Source organism: Denticeps clupeoides, chromosome 15, assembly GCF_900700375.1.
Source record: "Denticeps clupeoides chromosome 15, fDenClu1.1, whole genome shotgun sequence".
Classification (NCBI taxonomy): Eukaryota; Metazoa; Chordata; class Actinopteri; order Clupeiformes; family Denticipitidae; genus Denticeps; species Denticeps clupeoides.
Window position 1 is genome coordinate 6555658 of NC_041721.1, and position 20395 is coordinate 6576052.

The window sequence follows — 20395 nt, forward strand, 5'->3', positions numbered from 1 at the left end:
TGTTTTTTTCTTATAAAATGTCCATTCAAACACTGTCTTATTAATCTTATTATTTATAATTACACTTGTTAAGAAACGAAGTTGGAAATGAAGTGTTCTGTACATTAAAAATCTAAATAAAAAAGAGAAAAAGCTCCCTCATGATGTCCAGGAGAGGGCGCTAGAGCACCTTATATTATTAGCTCCATACACCCTGAGAATTGAGGAGTTCATGAGCGTTGTCTTTCTGCCACATTTCCCCATTGGAACAAGTGTATTCTAAAGTGTGATCTGGTGTCCAACAAGAAATACCAAATAAAATTCCAAGTTCGTTTTTTGATAGATGTATTCCACAGCAGCAAAACGGCCGCTGTATTTGAATAGTATCCAGAGTGTTAAAAGATAAAGCAGAACTTGTCGACTGGGCAGACTGGATTTGTGTTGGGACTTTTTGCACGTGTGTGTGAGTGTGTGTGTGTGCGTACACATTTAAAGTGAAGCCTGCACAGATTCATACAGTCATTCATGTACATGGCTTTTTTTTTTTAACATAGCACCTGATCTTTGTTCTTTCCAAACATTAATACACGTCAGTCCATCTGAAAATTCATATTCAGCATGTATAACACACACATTTTCATTGCTTCAGTTTGATTAAAAAATGTGTATACATTTACTCATGATAAATTTCAAAGGCCCTTCTACAACAATAGAACTTTCCAAATAGAACAAAATAAATACATTGGGAACATCATATTTCTCATAAAGCACAAATAAAATTAAAAGCAATGACCGTGTTAACATAAGGGACATTGTTTTTAAGATAAAATAATAAAACTGGATCCAATTTACTCTACCACAAAGGCTGTAAAGACACTTTAAATTGTTTAAATTGTGAAATTATCTCAAATTCACATTCATACGTAATACAATTTGTCTTTTTAAATATATATATGTGTGTGTGTGTATTTCATACATATAAAAGTTAGGCATGTTGAAAATATTTTTTTTTGTATTAAATCTACCTGGAGGCATTATCTGTTAAATAATTTTCATTTAAAAAAGACTTCTGACTTCATCTAAATCTCTCAGAAAGGCCACTGCTTTCGCCGTACACAGCCTTGATGTCCTCGGGTTCTGCCTACCGCGTACAATCAAATGACTGATTCCATCTTCTCATCTACTTTGAAACTGGCTTTCTATTGGTTGACAGTTTCAAAAGGTGTGGGGCTGGTTGAGGGTAAATAAAACGAGTTGTGTGGGGGGAATTTTATTCATTTTTTGGTGAATGTAGGCGTGTGCGGTGGTTTAACATAAGCTGTATGTATGGTCACGTGTGAAAAATGTATGTGGTGGAGGAACTCAGGTCTCTAGCAGCTGTTTGAGAGCACGCTCAATGTTCATGCGATGGCCAACGCGGGTGACACCCAGCTCTGCCAGGTCATCCTTGGTGAGAGCGGGGAGATGGGCGCCCTCAATCTCGTGTTCCAAGAAGCGGGCACGGTGTTCACCCAGGCCCACACTCTCCAGCCACTCCCCTACATCGTATTTGCTCCAGAGGGCCAGCGGCCGCTGACGGAAGGGACGCAATGCCATAAGAGGGCCGCCTAGTACTGGGGAGGGGCAAGGAGAGGCGCAGGGAGAAGGAGATGGCGAGCGGCTGCGCGCTCGAGCGCTGGCACTGCGCATGACAAAGCGCACCTCCTTGGGCTCCTGAGGAAGGCTGAGGCTGGAGGACTTCAGTATGGTGTGGTGATGGTGGTGGTGAGGGCTGAAAGTGCGGACTGGGCCCAGGGGCTCCGATCTCTCAGGGGTGGCGCCAGGGCTGGGCGTCCGGCGCGCAACCGGGTACCGACTGCCAGGCCGAATGGTGAAGGTGGTTCCGTAGCTCCGCTGGGAAATGGTGTGGAGCTCTCCAAGGCTGCTGAACAACCTGTGGGGAAAGAGACCGACATGCACACGGAGAAAAAAAGACAGCGAAACGATTGGAAATGTAGTACGTAAAAAGTCAACTCGGTGCAGAAAACCTCACACAAGGATTAGAATGAGGGAAATAAAAAAAAAAACACTGAATAATGCCCCAAAAATGACATCAAGTGCTTGGCTGATTAACGGTGCGATATGTAAGCGATACGTAAAAAATATTTTACATAGCTGTGTACAGTTGAAGGTACAGTACGAATGGAACATTATGTCAGTGCCCGATGTGTGCCAGCTTCTGGGTACGTCCCAGATTGTCAGGCACATTTGCACCTTGGGTACTGACAAATGCAAATACAGTATTACATCCCTCTCTTCCTTGACAAGATGTTAACACGTTTAAATCATTTTTCTACATTTTTTTTTTAGTTTTTACAGTAAATTGCAAGATGGTGGAAAGCTTTCTGGTGAAATACTGCCCCCCATTTCATGAGTTAAATTCCCCAGGTGGCAAAAAAAAAAGTTTCTCTCACCAAATTTGGTCAAACAAAAATGTGTTTGCAGACATATTCTGCAGGGTGGTAGTAGCCTAGTGGGTAACACACTCGCCTATGAACCTGAAGACCCAGGTTCAAATCCCACTTACTACCATTGTGTCCCTGAGCAAGACACCTAACCCTGAGTTGCTCCAGGGGGGGACTGTCCCTGTAACTACTGATTGTAAGTCGCTCTGGATAAGGGCGTCTGATAAATGCTGTAAATGTAAATGTATTCTTAAACCAATTATCGGTTGTATTACAATGTCATCTTAGGGGCAATTTCATTATGAAAACACTGCATTAGTGACATGTTATTGCAGGTATTATTTAAAAACAAAATTAATTGTTAGCAGTTAGTACTGTAATGCTATGATAATTATGCTGTTTAGTTGATCAGTCATTAGGTGGATAAAGACTTGGTTTTACCCACAGAGCTAAAAACCTACGATTTACTTTCTTCATCGTCCTTACATCTGCAGGAATACAGAAGACCAAATATACGTGTTAACATAAAGAGGTGGAACTGGTGTGTGTCAGGCAGATTCCTCAAGGAAGAGTGTGTAACAGGCAGGTGTGTTAGACTTGTGTGCTCACTTACTCACAGGTGGTTCTTACCTGGCTCCTCCCACAGGTGACCTTCTGCCAGGGTCAAGAGCAGCCCCGATTGGTTCTTCCCCAAGAGAGTGTGTGTCTTTGCTCAGTAGCTCTGCCCCCATTGCTGCTGGACGGCCCTCATTGGCCCCCTCTTGCTGTGTGCGTGGTTCCACTTCCCCCCAGAGTTTGGATCTCCTCTGAAAGAGGTAGCGAGGCCGGCCTGGGGTCCCAGCTCCCCCGTGTGCCTGAGGCAGCAGTTCACTGTCAGATGATTGCTTTAGAAGTGGATCTCTAAGAGCTGCTGGACGCCCTCGACCCACGACACACCGGGGTTTGGCTCCATGGGCCGAATCGGCACTTTCAGAAGACAGAGTCGACATACTGGAGACTGTGGATACTGTGCTAGTTGTCTCCAAGTGGGGGTCCTCAACCCCGGAGTCAGCAGCTGAGTCACACTTGCCGGTGGCCGCTACGGGACGAGTGGCAGTTGCTGATAGGGTGAGAGGGGCTTTGGCCGTTTCTTTGATCAGCAGGCCATTAGCAAACGGTTGAGGAGGTGGGATGAGGCCAATTTTGCGCAGCTCCTCTCTTGTCTCCTCATCGCTGGATGACAGCAGGGCTGGGGGCAAGGTCACGGTGTATGGCTCCGGCTCCTCTTCAGAGCTCATGGTCAAACTTCGCCCAGACAGAATTGCCAAGGGCGGGGCCGGGGACGGAGCTCTTATTGATGGGCTGTGTTCAGCTTCTGTCAAACTTGAAGGGGTGGGGGTCTCCTCTGGACTACGGCCAGAAACAGGACTGGTGCTGCTGATTATGACCTCAGCTTGTGTTGCATCCGGGATACTGCGTGGCTCCTCCCTCCATGACTGTGGGGGTGTGGCTTCTACCACTATCGGTGTTGTGGCCCCTCCCTCTGTCTCTGGCCTCTCAACCACTCCTCTGCTTGGACTGGGTGCTGGGGAGGGGGATGGAGTTAGAGTGTTCGGGGTGGTCCGTCCACTCAAAGCTCGCTCGCGGGCAGCCAGGGCCAAAGCGAGTGGAGAGGACGGGTCCAGAGGCCGGCCGGTGAGAGGATGAATGAACGTGCACGCCCCAGTGGGAGGTCCCGGTGACAGCATTGGTGCGGGTGGAGGCAGTTCAGCCAGCTCATCCACAGAGTGCGACTGGGACAACAGAGGCGTTGTCTGCGGCTCGGTGGCACCCCCCTCCACAGACAGGAAGACACTGGGGCGACGGCGTGCCCCCGGAGGTGTGATTCGCGCCCGCTCCTGCAGCACCTGCTGCTGGAACTGCTCCGCACGGCTGCTGTGTGGAATCCGGCCTCCCCCAAGGGGGGAAGGCTCCCTGGCTGAAAGCCGATCTCCGCCCCCTCCCCCGGCTCCTCCTCCACCCTCCTCTACTTGTCCCTGTTTGACCAAAGGGCTCTTTCTCCGCTGAGGTTTAGTTGGGGTGTACAGACCAGCAGTTAGGCGGCCCACATTGGCATATGGGTTCTCCACTTGCGGTGTCCGTCTGCGCCCTCGCTCTTGGGGGGCACCTGAGGTAGGAGTAGCTGGCCGAGGAATAGAGGTGGGCTCCACAGGCAGGTGGGTGGTGTCCTGAAGGATGATCATGGACCGAGCCTTTCTCTGTCGCTCGGTTGTTACTGGCCCATGGATTTTGGGCTCGGCCCCTGGACGGAAGCTGGAGCGAGTCTGATTGGCTGCTCGCGACGGGGGAGGTGGAGGCAAAAAGGCCGGGGGTGGGCCCGAGTCCATGAAGTAAGGAGTTGGTGGGGGAGGTGGTGCAGTCTGTGGTGGAGGAGGGATGCTCTGATTGTCCCTGAAGCTGTCTGTCATGGAGGAGCTCCGTGGAAATCGATGCTCTCCAATCAGAGCAGCGATCCTTTCATCTTCAGGAGCTCCTGTCAGAAAACCACCAAAGAATATATATGTCACTACTGTCTTTGAATTATAAAATGACAATGCAAAAACATGCATGTGTGTGTGTGTGTGTGTATGCAGGAGTGTGATGAAAGAGGGTTTACCGAAAGACTTGGTTCGAGACATGCCTCTCGGCAGCTGCATATGACCTTTGTCCAGACCCATTAATGAACTGCCTGGTCCTGGCATCCCCTGCCTCTCCAAAAGAGACTGAATACATAACAGTAAAATCCATAAGATTTAATCATTTGGTATGAGAGTATGCATGGCTTGGTATTGATCATCAATCCCAATGAATCCAGTCACTGTTGTTGATTATCAATGTTTCTCAGACAGAGATAATTAAATGAACCAAAGAAGAGCGAGAGGGTCCAGATTTGGATCAGATTAATCCTTTATATGACAACCTTTTTAAAAAGAAAATGATGCTTTTATGCTTCACTGACATTATTTGTACTTAGGTGGTACACAAGATCTATTGATTTTCTATTGACGCCTTGTGGTTAAAAAAAGATCCTCCAAAATCAATGTATTGGTATTTTAATAACATTCATATTAAATACATATGTATTGTGTACTTACGCTGATCTCTGCCTGTGTGATGCGTCGACTGGTTGGTCTCTGCTTCACTGTGGCAGCTCGAGAGTCTTCTGGTGGACGTGGCCTCATCACCACGACCGGTTCCTTATTTCCCAGCATCTCATCAAGCTTTTCTGCAAGAGTGAGACATGCACAACTTACCAATATGTGCAATGTATGTAAACACAATGTCAGAATCGACACATCGCTCCACAGAATGGGGACTGCATAGCAAACACATAAAGCACAGTCAGCCATACACACCAAGAAAAAGTCCAGACACAGACTCCACACAGCATAATAAAGAACAAATACCAGTAACAATCTTATAAAAAAAAATCCAATAAACAGCCAAATACAATGTTAAGGACACATTTACACACACATAAACACATGTACAGACTACAACAACAAAGCAAAAATGGGGTATGCTATTTCACATCCACATTACAAGTCTTAACCCCCCAAACAAACCTATGACTGGATCTTTATAAGCGATAAACACAATACTGGGAAATGACATCTGTCTGCCCAGTCTGATGGGGTGATGATGTCAGAACTCACCCACTCTCCGCCTCCGCATGGACGCTTGTGGGTAAGAATCAGTAACAAATCTTGCTGAAAATGCTCAGAGCAGTGTGTATTTGTTCATCCTTGCGTGGTTATGTGTGTGTGTGTCTGAGCAGCTATTTCTGTGTACAATGAATGGAGATTGAATGCATTATCATTTGTCCAGGTGAGGGTGAATGCAAAAGAGTGGCTATGTGTAGAGTTTACAGCCTTACCGAGTTCCTCCAGCTCTGCTGTCATGCTTTTGGATCGTAGTGTCAAGCTGGTGCTGGGATCTCTCTTGGGCGGAGGGGGAGCTGAGGAAAAGTTATCATGTTAGCGACTATGTTATTTTACATAAAGACATTTAATGGCACTGTATGGATAAAAGTTCATTTGTGATAAAAGTATAATTTGTGATAAAACTGTGTAATTTGGTAATGATAATACAAAGTGATTTGAATTGATCTGGGTTTATTATCTTGATATGTTTTTTATGCACACAAAGAAGTCCTTATTTAAAGTTATTAAAATTAAGCAAGTATGGGTACACTTATTATACACTGCTCAAAGAATAAATGAAACACTTAAACAACACACTGTAAGTCAATCACACTTCTGTGAAATATCACATTTCACTTAGGAAGCAACACTGATTGACAATCAATTTCAAATGCTGTTGTGCAAATGGAATAGACAACATGTGGAAATTACAGGCAATTAGCAAGACGTCCCCAATAAAGGCGTGGTTATGCAGGCGGAGACCACAGACCACTTCTCAGTTCCTATGCTTTCTGGCTGATGTTTTGGTCACTTTTTAATACTTTCCGTGCTTTCACTCTAGTGGAGTCTACGCCCACACAAGTAGCTCAGGTAGTGCAGCTCATCCAGGATGCCACATCAATGCGAGCTGTGGCAAGAAGGTTTGCTGTGTCTGTCAGAATAGTGTCCAGAGCATGAAGGCACTACCAGGAGACAGGCCAGACGTCAGGAGATGTCGAGGAGGCTGTAGGAGGGCAACAGCCCAGCAGGAAGACTGCTACATCCACCTTTGTGCAAGTATTAAAAGAAGGAACTTTGCCAGAGCCCTGCAGAATGACCCACAGCAGGCAAATGGTCACGTGTCTGCTCAAATGGTCAGAAACGGACTCCATGAGTGTGGTATAAGGGCCCAACACCGTGCAGCACGTTTGGCATTTACTAGAGAACACCAAGATTGGCAAATTTGCCACTGGCGCCCTGTGCTCTTCACAGATGAAAGCAGGTTCACACTGAGCACATGTGACAGACAGAGTCTGGAGACACCGTTGAGGACATTCTGCTGCCTGCAACCTCCTCCAGCATGACTGGTTTGGCAGTGGGCCAGTAATGGTGTGGGGTGGAATTTCTTTAGCGGGCTGCACAGCCCTCCATGTGCTCACCAGACGTAGCCTGACTGAAATTAGGAAACCGAGATGAGATCCTCAGTCCCCTTGGGAGCCCATATGCTGGTGTGGTTGGCCCTGGGTTCCTCCTAATGCAAGGCAATGGTAGACCTCATGTGGCTGGAGTGTGTCAGCAGAACCTACAGGACGAAAGCATTGATGCTATGGACTGGGCCGCCCGTTCCCCAGACCTGAATCCAATTGAGCACATCTGGTCACAGCATGTCTCACTCCATCCAACAATGGCACATCAGGAGCATGCCCAGGCGTTGTAGGAAGGTGATACAGGCACGTGGAGGCCACACACACTACTGAACCTCATTTTGACTCATTTTTACATCAAAGTCGGACCAGCCTGTAGTGTGTTTTTCCACTTACATTTTTTGTGTGACTCCAAATCCAGATGTCCGGTTGATCAATTAGATTTCCATTGATAGTTTTTGTGTGATTTTGTTGTTAGCACATTCAACTATGTAAATAACAAATTCCCTTTATTTTTGGAGCAGTGTATATTAAAAAAAGACATTGTCTGCATTATATGTTCCTCAGTACTATAATGCTACTTTCACCTGGCAATTTACATCACAATAACATTTGTTAATGTCGATGAATCATCATTCTGTTACACTGGTGATTATCAGTACTGATCATTTTTATGATGCACTGTGTTGTTCAATTAAAATGCTTATTTGTGTAAATATAAAACCATTGGTGTTCCTTTATAAATTAATACGTCGTTAACTGTAATGACTCTGGATTGTGCTGCCATGAAAATGTTTTATTCATTATTTAATAAAATTCATTTTGCTATTAAAGTAAAAAAAATCCTTCAAATTCAGAGGAATATATTTTGATATTAATTTGACAGAAAATGTCCAATTTACAGATGCACTGACCTTTCTTGCGGACCACATCTCCCGTGTCCGGCTTGCGGGTCACTGACACAACCTTCATAATCAGTCGACTACCACCCTGACGAATCAGAGACACCACCTGCCGGTGTCCCACCTTAACCACACTCACACCATTAACCTGGTAAAGGGCACAGAACAAATGAGGATCAAACACTTGCAAGTGATATTTGACCTCAAATCATTGGTGTGAACACGGACTCCATTATTGTCCTGGCAAACTTATTTTAATTTCAGCTAGCTGATTTAATATTTAATAGTATTGTCCACCAAGAGAACAAATGGCAGAAAAAACAGCATGTTCTTTATACATCAATGAATTAGTTATGTGTGCTTTACCTCAATCAGGAAGTCTCCTGTTCTAAGGCCTGCTCTCCAGGCCACGCCCTCCAGGTCCACAGACTCTAGGTACTGGAGAGCAGGAAAAGCAGGTGTGGGTGTGAACTCCTCTATGGGGGTCTCCGCTGGCAAAAAAGGCAAAAAAAATCATTTAACCTAGGCATAAACTATATGTGTCTATAGGTTTACAAGATGTAGTATATAATTTATGTATTTTGTCCCCTATTATGAAAATTTTACTTTGTGAGATTATTTAACATTAAAACTAGTTCCCCAAGCCTGTCTATGGCCCTGCAATGGCTAGAAATGCCAATATGTATAAAGAGTGATCTGGAATTTCTCCCCTTATGTCATCATAAGGGGAAAGATTTCCTCACGTTTCTCATGTTTTGTCCAGATAATTCCCCACCCCCTAAAAAAGTAACTCCACCGACTGTCATGGCTTCCAAAGGTGCAAATCATTGCAGTTGCTCAGTGATTGGATGTGAAAATGAGCACAAATGTGTTTAGTTCCGTCACGCTAGACACTGTAGAAACAGTGGGTTAATTTTATTCCTGGACATCCTGGTTGCACCAAACATTGTGGTTGGTGAATGGTGTTGATGACGTAATTTTCTGCGCGTCCTGGGGAAATCACATTGTGGGACTGGCTAATAGTAGCTGTAATTATACGCCACTGGTGAATTTTGGAAAAAGACAGCATTAGGGGACCACTAAAAATTTTCATAACAGGGGACCTTTAAGCCTGACCTTTAGCCCCACGCAGGACAAATCCAAATCCCTCGTTGTCTCTCTTCTGCAGAGTGGCACTTTTCTCCTCAATTACATAATCACTGTGGGGAAAGTGTTACAGGGGTGAGCAGTAGAGGCAAAGGCACAAAGCATTTTGAATTAATTAGACCCATTGGCCCCCATAAACAAGAAGCATGGCTTGTTTTAGTCAGTTCATTAATCAATGGGGATTTTATCACCCTTGCGTTCGTTTGCACGTGCAGTTCAGAACAGTTCAGTTTCTCGTGAGCTTTTTCTGCTTTTCTGCTTGTGCTAATTAAAAATTCATTTCAAAATAAAAATATTTTCATAATAACCAGAGGAAATTGGCTTGGCACAGTTTGTAGTATTGTATACTTTCAGTCAGCGATGATTTTACTCTATATAGTAAATTTACTAGAATAAGCTAAATTCAGATTGCAGAGTGAGATCGGAAGAGCTCATTTTGAAGCTTGAATAATAGATGGATCATCTATTTACTACACAATTTAAGAGGCCTAAATAAAACCTAACATTTTCTTTTTTCGTCTTCAACAAACCACTGATCACATTTGTGACAATTTGCATCAAAAACTTTAATTAGCTGAAACTGGTCAAATTCTGTAAGAATAATGGTTAGGCAATAAATTCTATATCTATAATATGAAATAATATCAGAATAATAAAATATATAGTAGTGGTTCTCAAACCTTCCCTTGAATTTGGTTGACCTGATTCAGCTCTTTATGTTGAAGAATGTGTATTGGTGTTGAAATTCAACCATTTATGAACATGGCCTTTGAAATGATGGTCCCATGAAGACACATAGAAAGCTGATGACGAAGTACCTATAGGAGGTATAGTTGTCGTAGGAGCCCACGGTATAATGCCTGAATAGCCTCTTTGTGCGATCCTCTCGTGTCTCTAAAAGGAAAACAAATACAAGAAAAGATATTTGGGCACCATGGGGACACAAACCCTTGGCTTCCCCTCAGAAATTCAATATCTGGGTGTCCAACTGATGTAGTAAAGTAGTGAGTGCATGTGGGGTGGGAGGGGGGTTTGGAGTGTGTGTCTGTTCTTACCTAATCTTGGGTCATATTGTCTCAACTGGACTTCCTCCACACAGTGGGCAGGAAACCAGCCAGTCCTTCCTTTTACCGAGCCCTCCCAGAACCCTCCCTCTCCTATACTTAACACTGAGAGACAAACAAAGTGTGTTACACGCGCACACACACGCACACACACACACACAAAATGCGAGCATGTCTAGACAATACATCCATGCGTTACATGCTATGCGTTACAGACAAAAACACAAAGAGGTGGAAACAATGCAGACGCTGACATGCACACACCCAAGGACAGACACACTGCGAAACCGACCCTTAACTCGCTCTCCTCGGTTCAGTGTTATCTCTCCCTCGCCCTGCGGTGCGTGCGAGCTGACGGCGATGAAGGTTCTGCCAGGAACCGCGCTGTATAATCGGCGCTTTGGCCCCCGGGGTACGGCTGGAGGACTGGGTTCCCGCTGCACAGGGCTGCCAGGACTACAAAACATCCACAAGCAAAATCAGCTGCCATTGTTAGCCAAGGAACATGTGGTTGTGGGCTATAGAGGAAAAAATGTAAGGATTAAGGTGCGCATTCATTTCTTGACAAGATTTTCTTGACAAGTGGCTGTTCCAGTTGTGTCAGTTGAGATGGGTGGTCCATTTGCTCCATTTGATCTTATATACACATTCATTCTCATGCGCTGAAATGTGTCTGGCCGAACTGGGAAACCATTTTAACACTTTCCAACGGGACAGCATTTGCACTGGAGTGAGATGGAGCTCCTCACTTTTCAGGACATTTTTGCATAAGAGAAAAAAACACTCCTGAGATTAGTCTGGATCCCCTTAAACAACTCGGGTTCCTGCAGCACTACTGCTCTGGGAAGCACTTGCTAATCCCCTTCAGGACTATGAAGGATGCGGTTCCAACCTCCCTCTCTTCATCTGAATCACCAGTCATGAACATGAGTTGGTATTTGGCATAAAGCCATCAGCAGCAGGTAGGTTGTAAAGTGCTTGCTCCATGGAGCTGAACCTCCTGTAGATGTTCAATTAAAGTCAACACTATGAAGCCATTGCAGAATAGAGCTAATGGAGAGAATTGTAATGGAAAGAGCCATTATTTTGTTAAAAAAATGGAGTGGCAGTCAGCCAATTGTGCTACTTCACCATGGTCTCACCATGGTATAATCTCATACATGGCAAATGCTTCCTCTGATAGGATTGCTTCTAGACCCAGTACTCATATGGGGAATTGTCAAGAATTTCCTCCCTCAATTCATGTCAAGCAAAATCCTATTCACATTTACATTTACATTTACATTTATGGCATTTCTAAGATGCCCTTATCCACTTACAATCAGTAGTCACAGGGACAGTCCCCCTGGAGACACTCAGGGTTAAGCATCTTGGTCAGGGATACAATGGTAGTAAGTGGGGTTTGAACCTGGGTCTTCTGGTCCATAGGTGAGTGTGTTACCCACTAGGCTACTACCATCCTCATTTTTGCAATGCTGTCTTATATTCTCACATTCCAAAGTGCACAGCAAACAACATTAGTATTATGAAGGACCTACACTTGATATACTTATAATGGTATTTGGACCCTGGCTTGTGGCTACACTAATGGGCATGATGACGATTATTGGATGGGTATTGGATTATTGGATGGTCCCACCTGAGGTGTCCACGGGTGTGTCTCCTGAGGCTGCGGGTGTGTGTTTGGGTCCCTTGCTGGGTGCGCTGAATGCCTGTGACCTCCTCAGCATCCATTGGGGGCAGGCTGCGGAGCGACGGGGCAGGAGACGGGGCGGGGAGGTTCTCATCCAGAGCATTATCACTGGCCGAGCGCAGCAGAGATCGGCGCGGGGAGACACACCCACCACCACGCCTACGTGACGAGTAGGAAGGGGATTCCCTGAAAGGCACTGAGATAGACAGAGAGACACAGAAAGAAAGAGAGCGAGAGTTACATACAGATATTTCTAAAAAGAACTCAGAGGATGTGTGTTTGAGCGTGCATGTGTATGTGCATTCTGAAGAAGGATCATTCTCCCACTCCACTGCGTGGGCAAGGCCTTGATCTCTTTCCCTCTCTCTTTCTTGCTCTCTCTCTGTCTCTCTCTCCCTCTCCTTTTCTCTGAACAGCTATTATTGCAGAACAGAAGCACTGGAGACAGAATTAGGGTATGCGAATAAGAATCAGAGAGACAAAGAGGGGAGTCAATCAGCAGCTGCACACATGACAGCACAGAAATACTGATACCCCAGTGTCACTTACCAACATCAGAGGCTTTGTGGAGCTTAATGATTTCTGCCAGGTCAAAGTTCCCGGCAATTATGGCAACCTGCGGCAGAAGATCGCAGCATATCACGCATCTCACACACGTCTGAAGAAGATTGGCTATCTGGGTGCATCCCAGCCTTACCTGAAACGCTGTCTGGTTGTTGTAGTTCTTAATTTCTTTATTCGCTCCTCGAAATAGTAGAACTCTGGCACATCCATCCTGGAGACGAGGGGAAGGGAGGACATTCAATATAGTCATGGACGTCACCCAGCAGCGATGGTGTATTTGTGTGCGTTACCTGATTGTATAGGGCACACAGGTGTAGAGCTGTGTTTCCTGAGGCATTTTGAGAGCTCATCTCAGCTCCGTAAAACAGCAAGTGCTCCAGGTGCTGCACGTTTCCATGACGACAGGCCTGTGGACGCACCGAATTCCTAAACTTTTTTTTTTTACTGCAACAGCAGTGGCTTATTTTACCTCCTGTGCCTGCGTGTGTTACCTGGTGGATCTCTTGCCAGCCATTTTCGTCACTGTACCCCAACTGGGCGTGGTCATAGAGCAGCAGTTCGCAGCAGTAGGGGTCTCCCCCCACCATGGCACTGTGGTACAGGGGAGTCAGACCCCGACTGTCCTTATAATCAGGAGAGGCACCCAGATCCAACAGCGTCTATGTAATCGATTGACACAGAGAGGCAAATGGGAAATCCATGGAACAAAAATCTGTTGGTAGTGAATTAAGATAATTTATATATGTTTTATATTTACTGTTGGACAAAAAAAGCTTATTGTATAAAAGGTAAAATAAAATTGTCCCAAATAGACCCTTTCGTCCCAACCTAGTGCTGACTGTGTTGTTGTAGGTAGGTAATTGTAGGTAATGTCATCATAATCCGAGGTCCTGAATTTATCATATAGAGGTTGAATTACCTTTTTTCCCCAATGTTCACATTTTTTGAGTATTCAAAAATGTAAATCAGTAGTGCTATCCTATGACACCTGGAGTGTGTGTGTGTGGACTCACTGTAAGTGCTATGTGGTTCCTTGTCTGCACAGCTTTATGCAATGCTGTGATGCCGTCTCGAGTTCTGAAGTCCAGATGTGCCCCCCCACTGCGTAGAACTTTAATCAGATCAGCACTGGAGTCGAGCTGTGCTGCCAGAGTCAGAGGAGACTCTGGACCAACATATAAAAACCACACATCAGTATATCAGTACATCACTTATGACTGTTTTACTGCCACATGCAATAAAGCTGTTGTTAAAAATGTTGATTTAAACAGGTCAGAATTTACATTATGGCTTCTTGACTGGGCTCACTACTGTCCACCTCTGTAAACTGGCTACGACTACAATCTCATTACATAGAGTCTCTCATTTCACCTCCAGTGTCTGCATCATGGAAGTTGGGGTCCAGTCCTTTCTCCAGGAACCTGGCTACCTTCTCAATGCACTTTTGCTGCACACAATCCATAAACTTCTTCAGGTTGGCCTTAACAGTCACAAGAGCAGGACAAGAACATTTTCTATTCATATGTGACTTCATATGTGTTGGCGTGTATAGAATAAGAATGAAATGTATTGGCCCAACAAGCTTACCATAAATGTACTAGGAATTGGTTCTCACAGAATAAAATTTAGCATGTGGCTTTTTTACCTTGGTGTGAAGTTTGGCAAGCTGCTTGTCATCTACATGGCTCTGAGTGTAAACCCGTCTCTTATAGCGGAACTGAAAATAAACACACACATTACAAGTCTCACACTGAATGTCCCCAAATCACTTCTCATTACTGTTTTAACCCCTCAGAGTGAAGTGAGTGTGCTTTCTACAGGCACATAGAAAGCATTTGAAAACATGGGCGGTCTTTCGAAAAGTAACACTTCCACTGGATGGCAATTCAGAATCCAAATAACAAATATGACAACAGCGGAAAAGGCCGTATAAATGGATTTATCAAGATAGAGGTAAAACTAAAGGCCACGATGGCAGTGGTCTGTGAGACCATTAGACCATTTTTAAAGGTTGATGGTTTGTAACATGCAATCTCACATAACCTCCCTTTGATAAGTTCTGCCATTTCTTCATGACTCCCTTGAACCTATTGGTTACACCGCAATTTCCAGAGGTATGTATCCATTCCATCCACAGCCACCCACAAAATGGATTCTGTATCGATATAAGGTTCTCTCTGTATTCACTGAGCCAAAACCTCAACACAAAAAGAAAAAGAAGCCGTATGCTCCGCCCCTCTGATCACAACAGTTATGACCTCATTGGGAGTTTCATGATGGTATACCCCATCAACCACCCTGCATGAACAATAAGAACTGACAGATTTAAAACATCCAATATGTCACAATGTCTTGTCAACTTCAGAATCCATCAGGTCGGCAGAGTAAATCAAACAAAATGTCAGGGATGGTAGTAGCCTAGTGGGCAACACATTTGCCGATGAACCAGAAGACCACAAACTACGTACTAGCATTGTGTCCCTGAGCAAGACACTTAACCCTGAGTGTCTCCAGCGGGACTGTCACTGATTGCAAGTCACTCTGGATAAGGGCATCTTATAACTACCGCAAATGTAAATGTAACCCCCCTGTACTCCTGTCAGCCATACACACATGCACAAGGCTTACTCTGTTTTTGCTGTTTCCCTTTCTTGTGGTTCCTTATTTGTGTGATTTTGAGTGGTCCCGCCTGTGTACCTTGTCTTTGTCTGTCTATAGTGAGTATGTGACATTTTGCTTTTGGCTTTTTTGGCCAGCATGCTTATCACTGCGATCAGTGCAACTGGCTACGTGGCCTGGCAGTCCCCTCCAGCATGAATTTGTTGTTGACTGAGGGCCTTTTTCTGTCTGGGAGGATTGGCAGATTGGGAAGTAGTCCACCCTGGCTATAGAGGTGTTTACTGAAGACGACCCGATCGCTGGTAAAGACCTCCATTGGGACCCACTTGAAAAAGAGACAGAGAATTCCACAAGTTCTAGCCCAGAGACATCTACCCACAATGTTCTGGCCTTTGGACTAGGGCAGGGGTCACCAACCCTGGTCCTGGAGGACATTTGCCATGCCTGTCTTTTTTGTTCCTGAGAAAGGTGCTCAAACCTTTGTTCCTCCCGTTCCAGCCAGAATAAGGATATTCCCATCAGGAGACCTGAGACATTTCCAGGTAGACTGGCCTGCTGGACAAGCGTAAGTCAACATGGCAAATAAAAAGTCCCTAAACCACTGGATAAAGTCTAATTCCCAGCGAATCCCCAGTCCATGGGTAGGCATGGCAGGTCTCTGTGGGCTGATCCTGGTCCAACAAACCGAGGAGATGCATGGCCTGGGAACCCATGTGACAGTGCAGCCATGGTGTGTAAATGGTGTGTAGCGTGAGCTCAGAAGCCCAGACGCTCGCCCATTAATATGCTTTATTGGAGTAGCGATAATATACATCGATATGAAACATTACAGGAGGTTCACAACTTGGTCATTACCCATTTCGCAATTGCTGTCAGAGCCCATTATAGGGCAATTCAATTCTAACAATTCACATTTTTCATAACCCCTTAAGAATTCAGCATTATTTGTGTAAAGAACTTGTTTGTAATTGATAGACTGACAACAAAATCTGACAACTTCTTGAATTGTTCAATATAAATATATTTAGTATGTTTTATAAGTGTGTGTGTGGGTGTGTGGTACCTCTAGATAAGGGACAGGGGTGATCGTGGGTAGTGGGTATTCTCGGAGGAGTCTCTCCTCGTCCAGGAACTTGCCAGCACGGCCGTTGAAGGCGGGTAGGTACAGGCCGTAGTTGAGCACATCGGTCAGACTCTGGGTCAGAGTCACCAGCACACGCTGCTTACACACCCATACTGGAGCCTCCAGATCCAATCGCAGACATTTCTGCCAGCACACACACACACACACACACACACACACACACACAGAAGCATGCAGAGATGGACATGTCTTCGTGCACTCATCCCAATTCATCAAAAATGAGAAGGGGTTTCATGTCTCTGCCACTCTCTCTCTCACTTACTCGCCCTCGCTCCGCCTGCAGATGTACTGCCATTTCCAAGCCGAGGAGGACAGATCACAGAGAAGACTGATGCTGTGAGAGTGTACAGGACTGTGTGTGCGCGTGCGTGTGTGCACACGCCTGTGTGCGTGTGCGAGGAGCACTCACTGTTTGCTGCAGGTCGGGGATTCCAATGCGAATGACAACGGCGTTTCCGTGGAGATCCTCCATGGGTTCCGAGGCAGATTTTTTCCCGACAGAGGCCCGTATGCTGTCATCTCCATGGTTACCGTTGGTAGGGGAGTGTTGTTGCCGTGGCCGGTCGGGAGACTCATGTTTGGTGTCGGCTGACGGACTCAGAGGCATGCTCTGGGAGGGTGTGTGAGTATGTGAGTGTTTCTCAGCGTCCTCGCCTCACAGCCCTACAGACACAGCACACACCACGGCCATCTGTGATGTTCAGGTAAACTTTCGTCTTTGCTGGTGCAGTGTGTCCCAGCGAGTATGGTCATTTAACGTGGGCTGCCTGCCTTCCATCCCAGGTTTCAGCATATGTTCCGCATTGTCTGTGAGTTTGTGGTAGTGGCTTTGAAGTGTTCAGTTTGTGTGTGTGTGTTGCTTAAAATGCTCCCAGTGCTCACACTCAAAAAAAATCCCAGGAGAAATGAAAATGGTGAGAAAGACAAAATAAAACTGAGACACCGGGCATCATATAGTTGTGAGTTGTTGCCTTGGAAACTGTAAAATATATCCTCAAGGGAATAATGGAATTTCATGGAAGCCAGTGCATCCCATTGCCATGGCAACACAGTGCTCTGCTAAACTGCCTTCCCTTCCTCATATGAGAAGTCATGTGACGTTAGATGAGCATGACAAGTAATAGTAAATTCTAAATCCTTTTTATGATGAAGTACTATAAATATACAGATAATGTAATTACCTGAAATATATGATCATTTTCAAAGATAACAATTAAAATATCGTTTACCCAAATTAAGCCAATAATGTACAGTAGATATTTAAAAAGTGTAATTAATTTGATGTCATAGTTACCTTTGACCTGGACTTCCCATGTGATGCTTTCCTGTTTAGATCAAGTCAGAGGAAAGTTTCAGTCTTGCATTACCATTCCAAATTCCAAATCCATTGACAGAGAACCTAAAGAGTATTCGTAGAATAATCCCTTTCCAGAATTCCCACATAGAGCCCAGAGTGCACCTAAACTTGTCTGCCCTCTGAGATTTCAGGACGTTTGGAGCCCAACCCTGCGGCTGCCTATGGAAGAGCAGGAAAGTCCACAGCAGAGAGGAAACTGACACAGGAAGGGGTCAGACCGACACTGGAGCAGACCTCTCCCTCACTTCAGTGCGCCAGTCACATGTATCACATGCGCTGGACCAAGGCAGCAAAAAAAAAAAATCGATATTCAAGAAAAGAAGTTATTACAGTCGAACAGTGAGCGACAGTCAAAAGTGCAGGAAACTTTGAATATAGGAGTAGTCTTACACAGCAACAAGCACTGCAGTGGTTTGTTTTTTTATCTTGGTTCCTAAATTATTCATAACACTAATCCCAAATAATCCTGTTCATAGCAGTATGCTTAATATAGACACCAGCATCATTACATAAAAAAAAAGAAATTTCATCATTCCAACAAACCAGTCTGTGTGATGCAGAGGAAGGGACAGTGCAGTCCACACCTAACCTCTGCAGACTCTAGAAACTTCCACAGCTCTTTTCTGAAAGCCATTCAGCTCACTTCCTGTGAGCTCAGCTCCACTTCCTGTCGGGATTGGGCCAAGGCTCCTCGGGATGTTTTTATAGGAAGTGAAGGAAGGCCTGTGGTGTGCTGATAACACCCCCAACCCTCACCTATCACACACTGGGAGACACCCGAAAAGGCACCAAAAGAAAAAAGAAAGTTTACAGTCACACAATAATCACCCCAGAAGCTAAAATCCACTGCACTGCATTCCGGGATCGATGGGTCAAAAATAAAAAAAAAACAGCATTTAAAGAAAGTTGATGGGTGGGGGGGACGTATATTTAAAACACACACACTCCCAGGCCTCCAATTGCTCATAACCATCTTACACTGTGTGTGTGTGTGTGCATGTATTGAAGGCATTAGAGGGTATCTGAATACGTGAGAAAATTCACATGCTATGCGCTGTCACTGCATTCTAATACCACTGCACCTCTCCTCTCCAAGTCCTCGCTCATTGCTATGGCAACCAGAAAAATGGTTCAGTGGGAAACTTTGCCCGCGTTTAAAGGGCCAAAGCGGCAATCTGGAACAGGCGGTGGGAAATCGTTTTTTTTTTTGGCAAAAAAATCATCCCCGAGAGCATAAAAGTGTCCGTACCATCCAACACCCGCAGAGGTAACCTTGCCGAGATGGAGGGGGGGACAAGGAAGGAGGGAGAGGGAAAAAATGAAGAGGGAGGTGAGAGATGGAGGAGGAAAAAAAAAAAAAAAAAGAGGGGGAGAGAAGGGGAGAGAGTGATGGCAGAGTGTGTAGGCGGTGGGACTGTGAGGATCGGCTTCAGTCACGACTGCAGCTGGGAGGAAGTGATGTAGCGACAGGTAACAGAGGTGAGAGACGGGGTCGAGTGTGTGTGTGTGTTCTGCCAACCACTCTAGAACTAATGTTAAAAAAAATGTTAATAGTACGGCGGCGCAGAAATCGGAAAGTTTATCCCCACGCCTGTGTTTTCCACCCCTCTACTTTACCTGCTCCAACTATTTTTGATCCTCCTCATGCGCACATACACACTCGGGTCTCAAAACGCCCACGCGTCCGTTAGCCCAGGATGTTAAGCGTGTTTAGAGAAGTACTGGGCTTATCTGATCCGATTGATGTGCACGCACATGCACACCAATGCACGCACACACTCTCGCTCCCTCTCCCTCTCTTTATGAAATCATGCAAATAGGAAACTTACCCCACAACATCAGTGGTCACAGAGATCTTCCCCATCCATCTCAACTCCCTCTCAGAGAATCCGTCTCTGCTCTCTATATGTGTGTAAGTGTATGTGTGTGTGTGTGTGTGTGTGAGTGTGTGTATGTGTGTGTGTGTGTATGTGAGTGTGTGTGTGTGTGTGTGTAAGAGAGAGCGCGCGGAGGCAGAAAGACTCTGTTCTGCTACTGTATGACAGGAATGCTCAGCTCAACCCACACAGTGCAGGCATGACACACTGACTAGCTGTGTGTGCATGTGTGTGTGTGTGTGTGAGAGAGAGAGGGAGAATGTGTGTGTGTGTGTGTATGTGAGTGAGTGTGTGAGTGGAGAGAGGCTCGGTCTCCCACTCCACTGCGTGGGCAAGGCCTGCATCTCTCTCCCTTCTCTCTCTTTCTGAACAGCTATTATAGGACGGCAGAGGCAATAGGGAGAGAGTGAGAGAGAGAGAGAGAGAGAGAGAGAGAGAGAAGGGGCAGGTGAATGAGAGCAAGGGAGGAGGAGGAAGAAATCTGTGTGTCTCTTCACTCTGATTGGTTGTAAATTGTGACACTGGAAGTTTAAAAATCCCA

The 20395-nt window shown here is 45.4% G+C and overlaps 1 protein-coding gene across 11 annotated transcripts; it reads right to left on the reverse strand.

Moving 5' to 3' along the window:
- Window positions 1-479: 479 nt before the first annotated feature.
- On the reverse strand, window positions 480-20204 carry shank3b (SH3 and multiple ankyrin repeat domains 3b). 11 transcript variants are annotated; one of them, XM_028955583.1, is made up of 25 exons: window positions 19807-20204; window positions 17915-17945; window positions 17030-17283; window positions 16540-16743; window positions 14503-14574; window positions 14229-14337; window positions 13871-14022; window positions 13349-13516; window positions 13148-13264; window positions 12991-13068; window positions 12843-12909; window positions 12240-12489; window positions 10893-11056; window positions 10592-10705; window positions 10355-10430; window positions 9507-9589; window positions 8757-8881; window positions 8403-8538; window positions 6319-6399; window positions 6098-6121; window positions 5537-5667; window positions 5059-5164; window positions 3054-4935; window positions 2885-2911; window positions 480-1912 (listed from the first exon to the last, which is right to left on the reverse strand). In XM_028955583.1, the coding sequence occupies exons 3-25, from the start codon at window positions 17225-17227 to the stop codon at window positions 1342-1344; spliced, it is 4935 nt and encodes a 1644-aa protein (XP_028811416.1). In that variant the 5' UTR covers window positions 17228-17283; window positions 17915-17945; window positions 19807-20204; the 3' UTR covers window positions 480-1341. The 11 variants fall into 11 exon arrangements, 10 of the variants coding, with proteins under 10 accessions (XP_028811416.1, XP_028811417.1, XP_028811420.1 ...); XM_028955584.1 differs by lacking the exon at window positions 19807-20204 and adding an exon at window positions 18521-18548; XM_028955587.1 differs by lacking the exon at window positions 17915-17945 and having other exon boundaries at window positions 14229-14304.
- Between the last annotated feature and the right edge of the window lie 191 nt (window positions 20205-20395).